Here is a 7,522-nt window from a genome sequence, read left to right on the forward strand (position 1 = left end):
TTTTTGTTTTTCCTTTGCCCTTTATAATTACATGTTTATTATGTGCCAAACACCATGCTAGTGCTTTTAAATACATTATCATTTTTTTCTTTCAAAACCGTCCAGTGAGAACTTAAATTTCTAACTCTGAAATGCTCTAGGTGCATTGACTTAAAATACCCCGAAAAACTTTAAATGGTGGGCTAAAATATCTCCTTAAACAAATCCGTGAATTGGCAGGAAAAGTAAGAAATGCTAGAATTAAAGACTAAGTTAAAGTAGGAACCCAAGGAGGTAAGGGGAGTAACTGAAGCCAACATCTCCCAAACCCAGTGAAGTAGTTAGTATTACCACAGCCTCAGTCAGACCAGCCTGGGTGGGCACTCTTGCATAAATCTGAAACCTTCAGGGAGAGTGTAAGCTAAAATAAATCCACTCTTCCTCTAAGGAAATATAAGCAAAATTACCTGTCTCTAAACTTGGTGTACGGGAAGGGAGGAGAGATCTCTTGAGAAATAGCTTGTAATAATTTGAGAAATAACTTTGCATGGTTTGCAGTTCCAAATCATGGGTTATTCAAAAGACCTCAAGCCTATCGCTTAATTTGTGAGAATTGTCAAATGGTAATGCATCCATATGCTTGGCCAAAACATGCAAATTCTCTGTGGAAGATCATGCCTCCATCTTAGGCTTCAAAGTACTTCTACAGATTTTTCCAAGAAAAATAAACTCAGTCGTAACTCTCTAGTAAAACCATCTCAGTCATAAAGCATCAGTGAAAGCCAGCAAGAAACAAAACACAGAATAGCAGGATCAGGTATTGGAATAATTAAATACAGAATAGAAAGCAAGTAGGTTTAAATGTGTGTCATAGCATTATGACTGTCCACTAATATCTATGCTCCATCTTGAACAATCATATTCTTGTTGTATTTTTATTTATGTTTTGTGGTTTTATACCTTTTTTTCTGACAATCAGTGATTTTCTCATCTACATTAACTGTCTGTAGATTTTTTAAAGTGGTGATACGTACATAGGTAACCAGTGTGTAGAGCTTGTTTGGTGAATCTTCATCCTCGTTACATTTTCTGGACTATGGATACAGTATGGAACATTCCTTATTCCTTTGGCTCAGACAACTTTGTTGAGCCTGGTGTCAATGTGCACATCTAGAGTTCACATCCCCTTCATGGCAAATTTCCAGATCTCTTTGAATGCCCGAGGGGCATGCTTCTTGAAACCCACTCCACAGATGCGCTTGTGAGCGTTGGTGTATTCTCTGGTCACTACCTCGTTGATGGCAGAATGGCCCTTCTTCTTGCCACTCTTCTTTGGGGGAGCCATTCTACTGGGATTGGGAAGGAAAGCTCATAATCTCAAGTTTTAGTCAAGCACATACCCACTCTGCTACTCACCGTATTCTCCAGTCTCTCAGCTTACTGTAGCCGTATGGCTATGTTCTGGCTTACGGTGTGTAAGCAGATAACAATAATCTCTCATGAAGTTAAAAACCAAGACAGAATTAAAACACTTGATGACATTAGAATATGAGTTGGGAACTGGGTAGTAATAATTAAAGTTCCAGGATTCTTATATTGTTTTGAAGGAGATAAAGATACTAATTACATATAGAATCTGATAAGTATGCATGCAAAAAATTTTAGGGTTATGTCTAAAAGGTGGAATCTGGACTTGAATTCAGAACCTCTGCTTCCAAATAATTCTAGAAGAGAGAGGGAGAGAGAAAAAAAAGGATTTCTTAGACAGCTATAGACTCTCAACCATAAAATGGGATTGCTAGGAGTCTCAACCCCAGCCAGTCATTAAATGGTTCCTCACACTTCAGCCTCAAGAAGTGCTTCAGCCTCACAGCTATGAGGCAGATCTGCATCAGTCTTTTCTAGTACACTCTGTCCCCTCCTGACTCTCAGACTCACTCATTCAAAGTTCTTCATGTCTCTGACCACCTCCTGCTCCTTTCAAACAGGTCTTGCATGTTGAAAATACTTGTTCACCTACAAATAAGCTATCTGAAATGTTGCTTCTTCCACAGAGCTTCTCATTAACAGTAATGAAGTCAGCTGACTTTGGTCACACAGACTGTGCACTGAAACTCCCATCTATCCACCCCCCTGGTCCAGGCCACAAGATGCTTTCCACATGAACTCCCAAAACCCTCTGCTCATTTAAGTCTGTTCAATTATACTCATTTAGCTGACTGTGTGTCCTTTGCTGCTACATCTGTGTCCAGATCAACATGAAATTTCTGGAGGACTCAGACTATGTATCTCCCTCCCCCGAAAGACTTGAAATCTCCTAATATGTTATCTGTGGTATACCCTACTGAGAGATGCTTCATTAGGTTGATGAGAAAGAATATCTGAAGGATTCCAGGGCAGAAAAGATCCTGCAGTTACCTCTGAAAACAAACAAGAGGGGAACTTCTTTGACAGAGGATGAGAAGCGGACCCTATACCACCCCTTCATCTGCTATGAGCCTGACAGATGGCTTGTTCCGTACATTCAGCACTCCCCATGCCCTCAGCCCTCATGCCCCAGAGACCCCAAAGATGCCTTCATCAACCCCTGGATCTCTTTCCTCCTGTTTATTCAATATGTGTTGTTGAGTGTCTACTGCATACCCTGCAATGCTCTGTCTTCTGCCTATAACCCAGACCCCTGGTTATTATTCTGAGTCTCATATTTCCATTTCTTTCAGAGATGTAGGGTACCACCCCTTAGCTCACTTCATTAGGGCACACAGAACTTCTTGACCAGGAAACAAGGTCTTTCAGTAGAACAGGTTTCTGGCCCCATCCCTACCTTAGAAGGTGGATCCCTTCTACTCTGGCGAATTTGATCTCCTCATACCATTCTACTTCCTGCTCTGACCCAGCCAGCCCAGTGCCCTGCCTAGTGTGATCATGTCATTCTCCTTTCTCACCTTCCTCTTGACCCCTAGTCTATTCCTTCTCAATCTCGGTATTGTTTTTTTAACTGCTCACAGCTGGCAGAAGAACAAATCAACTTCCCAACTCCTCCCCAACCCATATGAAGCTATAAAGGTCCTTGCAGCTCTTCTATAATAAAGAAAGAGGCAAGAACATTGCATGGAGGAAGCTTAAGGAACCCAGGCATCCAGTCTTCTACTCAAGTTCAAAGTTCTTCCCAAGAACAAGTACTTAGGAGACCCAAGCTCTTGGAAGCTCCAGCCTTCATCTCTTCACCTTGAACTCTCCTTTCTTAAGAATCCTGTTCTTTGCCTTCTAGATCTTGGCCACAGCTGGGACTCAGGCATCCTATTTTCCAACAACGAGACAGATCAAGATGCAGAAAGGAAACATTCTCCTTAAGTGTTGGTTACTACTGCATCTCCTACTTTTAGAAACTGGTGAGTGATTTCCTTTAAAAATGGGTAATCTGAGAAACTTTGAGGTGCTTTGGGAGATGCTGACCACTTCTAGGACTAGCTCTGGTTCTCTTCCATAGAATGGGGATCATCATTTTACCCCAATCACTTCAATCTAATTAGGTATCACTCAGGAGACCGAACAAGTGGTTAAAACTATAGACTCTAGTCTCAGATTGCCTGTGCATGGATGATGGCTTCATTGTTGTTACCTGTATACTTTGGATGAATTATTTAATTTCTTTGTCCTAAGTTTCTGCATCTATAAAATGGTAATAACCTGTGTGGTTCACTGGGGTTTCAACTACTAAGAACATGAAGAGTTGACTGTGGTATCATTCTTACTCTTGGTCATCTCAGTTTTTTTCTAGTTTTACTCAAGATTCGGATCTTAACCCCAATTTATAGCATGTTGCTGATACAGGGGGCCTTCCCAAAATAGAGCCCAAACTCTAATCCAATGTTAGTTCAATTAAGCCTGAGGAGAAAATTCACATGTGTGGAATGAAGTGATAGGCACCCATGTTCCAGTTAGTGGTAAAATGAGCCACTAATTAATTTTGGTTATCTGGGGGAGGTTGAGGGACAACCTCCAGTGTTGTGAGGGACAAAAAAAAAAAAAAAAAGAAACAACTTTAACTCTGAGTCTCCAAGAAAGTTGAAAAGATTTTCTATACTTTGCAGCCCTTAATCCTGGGAGATCATAAATTTTTAAGCTGTATATGTCTTGTGCTTCTTCAGCCTTCGCCATAGAGATCAGGAGCCCCTGGGAATTGATATATATATATATATATATATATATATATATATATATATATATATATATATATATATATCTCCTCACCCAGTCCCTTGTTGAAAGGCTACATCTCATTTAATCTAGAGTGGTTTGCCTATGAGTCTTTATTATTAACAGGCTATTCAGACAATTATGATATAGATGTTTTCTTAAGAACACTGAAAAATATTTTCTCAGAAGGGAGCAATACTACTTTAAGAATGAATTAATCAATATGTGCTAGTTTCACAGGGCTTCTACAATTCCTTTATAATACTAATTTGTATTGGATCTTGTACAGTGGAATATGGAATAAGTTTACCACCAGTGGAACTAAGTTATGTAACCCTGGTTGAGGCTGGGTGGGGAGGGCAATTTAGCATGGTAGCTGAAAGTGCAGATCCAATGCCCTAAGTACAAATTCCTGCTCTACTACTTACTATCTGTATAAACATGGGCAAATGTTAACATTTCTAAGCTTCAATTTCTTCATCTTAGCTGTTGATAATAATGGTGTCTAGTTCATAGGGCTATAGTGAATTATCAATGTAATGAATTTAACCAGGCATTTAACAGAAAGTATTTACACTCAATATGTGTTTATCGTCATTTACGATTATCAGCAGGTGCAACATCCACTGAGTTTAGCACACCAGGCAATACTGAAACCAGAATAACCTCTAATGGGACCAGTACAATCTCCAACACTAAATCCAGCACAATCTCTGGAGGAAGCAGCACAGGTGTCAACATTGGATTCAGCACAACCTCTGGTAGAACAAGTATAGCCTCCAACACTGCGTCTAGTGTGACCTCTAATGGAACCAGTACAGCCTTCAGCACTGGATCCAGCACAACCTCTGGAGGGATTGGCATAGCTGCCAATCCTAGTTCCAGCACAACATCTGGTGGTACCAGTACAGCCTCCAACATTGAATCCAGTGTGATCTCCAGTGTGTTCAGCACAACCTCCAATACTGAATCTAGTACAATCTACAGTGACACACCTGTTAACACTGGATCTAGCACAACCTCTGACAAGACTGGTACAGCTGCCAAAACTGGAGCCAGCGTGACCTCCAGTGAGTCCAGCACAACCACCAGTACTCGATCCAGCATAACTTCCAGAGGGAGTAGCACACCTGTGATCACTAGATCCAATGAAGCCTCAGGTGAGACCAGTATAGCTTCCAGCACTAGACCCAGTATGACTTCTGGTGGGACCAGCATGCCTGCCAATAGTGGGTCTAGTACAACCTCCAATGGGACCAGCACAGCTGCCAACCCTGGATCCAGTGTGACCTCTAGCAGGACCAGCGTAGCTTCCAACACTGGATCTAGTGTGACCTCCAGTGAGACCAGTACAGCCTCCAACACTGGATTCAACATGACCTCCAGTGGGGCCTGGACAGTTGCCAACACTGGATCCAGTGTGACCTCCAGAGGGACCAGTGTACCCTCTGACATTGGATCTAATGTGACTTCCAGTGGGACCAGCACAGCTGCCAACATTGCATCAGGTGCAACCACAGGAGCCTCTGGCACATTTTCTCCAACTGGAACACACACAACTTCCGATAAGATTGGCACAAGTGCTACTACTCCAGTGAATGAAGAGACACCCAGTGGGTCCCTGAAACCATGGGAAATATTCCTCATTACTTTGGTCTCAGTTGTAGTGGCTGTGGGATTCTTTGCTGGGCTCTTCTTCTGTGTGGTGAGTGCCTAATATGTAGGAAAGTGTCTGGGGGAAGGAGTAGTAGAAACATAAGGAAATGGGATGTGAATTGTAGGGCCACCAAGTTGGGGGGTGGGTTGGAAGGAAAGAAAGATCAGGAGAGTGTTACTAAAAAGAGGTAGCAAGTTAGAACTGGAAGAGCCGGGGATCCCTGGGTGGCTCAGAGGTTTAGCGTCTGCCTTTGGCCCGGGGCGCGATCCTGGAGTCCCGGGATGGAGTCCCGCGTGGGGCTCCCAGTGTGGAGCCTGCTTCTCCCTCCTCCTGTGTCTCTGCCTCTCTCTCTCTCTATGTCTATCATAAATAAATAAATAAACAAACAAACAAACAAATAAATAAATAAATCTTTTAAAAAAAAAGAACTGGAAGAGCCAATCAATGTGCAGAGGGAACTATTGAGTTGTGGGAAGAGAAGGCCAAAAGAAAGAATAAAGTCTAGAGGAAGGAGTACTAGGTGAAGGAAATGATATGAAGGGGGGGAAGATTCCAGAAGGAGTCCATGGTTAAGGCTTGGATAAGGGGATACAGTTCTGAAATGATTCACCCTTCTTTTTCTAGAGAAATTCCCTATCCCTGAGAAACGTCTTTGACACAGCTGTCTACTGCCCTCATGGCCCCAACCTTGGCTCAAGTCCTGGAGGGAATCACGGAGTCCACCACAGGCCTAGTTGGAGCCCTAACTGGTTCTGGAGGAGACCAGTATCCTCAATAGCCATGGAGATGAGTAGGGGATACAATAGGCCCTGAAGTTAGAGTGCCCCTTTCTCCAAGGTGGAAGATGACCTGGGAGACCAGAGACCAGAGTCCTTTCATTTATCCCCAGAAGTCCCCTCTCAGCTTTGTTTGGGTCTCTGACAGCCTTGGCGAAGACACTCCCTAGCTCTTGCTTTTACCAGACTTTGGAAAGAGGAGACTCTATTGGTCATTTAGCTAAAAAATAAACACATCCAAAATATGTAACAGAATCTGTGTGTGCACATGAGTGGATGTCTATAGCGCCGAGTTGATTTTCCCAGTTGTATGAGAGAATCTCCATGCCAGAACCCGCTTGGCATTCAAAACCTTCACAGTAAAATGTCATTTTTGCCTGTCCCCTTTCTCTAATCCTTCTTGTCCCAAGCAGGACCAGTGTGTTTCTGAGACTCTCCAAATTGACAGGAGAATTGAATTGGGAGAGATGAGAAGGAAGGCAGGTGCCAGGATTCTCTGAGCTCACTGATTAGGCCTATGGTACACAGAGGTTACGTCATGGCACATAGAGAACCCAGAGCAAAAAAAAAAAAAAAAAAAAAGAGAGAGAGAGAGAACCCAGAGCATGATGAGGTGGACAAGTGCAATTACATGTGCTGTGGAGCAGGGCATGTTCACTCAAAATCATAGTTTCTTGGGCATTTACATTTGCTCTATACCTGGTCTACTTGTCAAAATAAAGGTGCAAGTTGACACTTTTCTCTCTCACAGTGAAGCAGGGAAAAACCAAGGGAACCAAGGGAAAAACTTTCTGGCTTTAACCCTTCTGGACAAGGTCTAATCTTTCAAGAGGCTCATAGCAGAGGCACCTGTGATAAAGCCTATGATTCTCATGAGTCCCCTTCCAGAAGGGCTGAACATATCTCTTTC

At 42.6% G+C, this 7,522-nt stretch overlaps 1 protein-coding gene across 1 annotated transcript; it reads left to right on the forward strand.

Annotated features, from left to right (window-relative positions):
• The first annotated feature begins 3,083 nt into the window (after positions 1 to 3,083).
• On the forward strand, positions 3,084 to 6,867 carry MUC21 (mucin 21, cell surface associated). Its single transcript, XM_038553310.1, has 4 exons — positions 3,084 to 3,158; positions 3,251 to 3,371; positions 4,791 to 5,884; positions 6,461 to 6,867. The coding sequence occupies exons 2-4, from the start codon at positions 3,308 to 3,310 to the stop codon at positions 6,647 to 6,649; spliced, it is 1,347 nt and encodes a 448-aa protein (XP_038409238.1). The 5' UTR covers positions 3,084 to 3,158; positions 3,251 to 3,307; the 3' UTR covers positions 6,650 to 6,867.
• Positions 6,868 to 7,522: the final 655 nt, after the last annotated feature.

This window comes from Canis lupus, chromosome 12, assembly GCF_011100685.1.
Source record: "Canis lupus familiaris isolate Mischka breed German Shepherd chromosome 12, alternate assembly UU_Cfam_GSD_1.0, whole genome shotgun sequence".
NCBI lineage: Eukaryota > Metazoa > Chordata > Mammalia > Carnivora > Canidae > Canis > Canis lupus.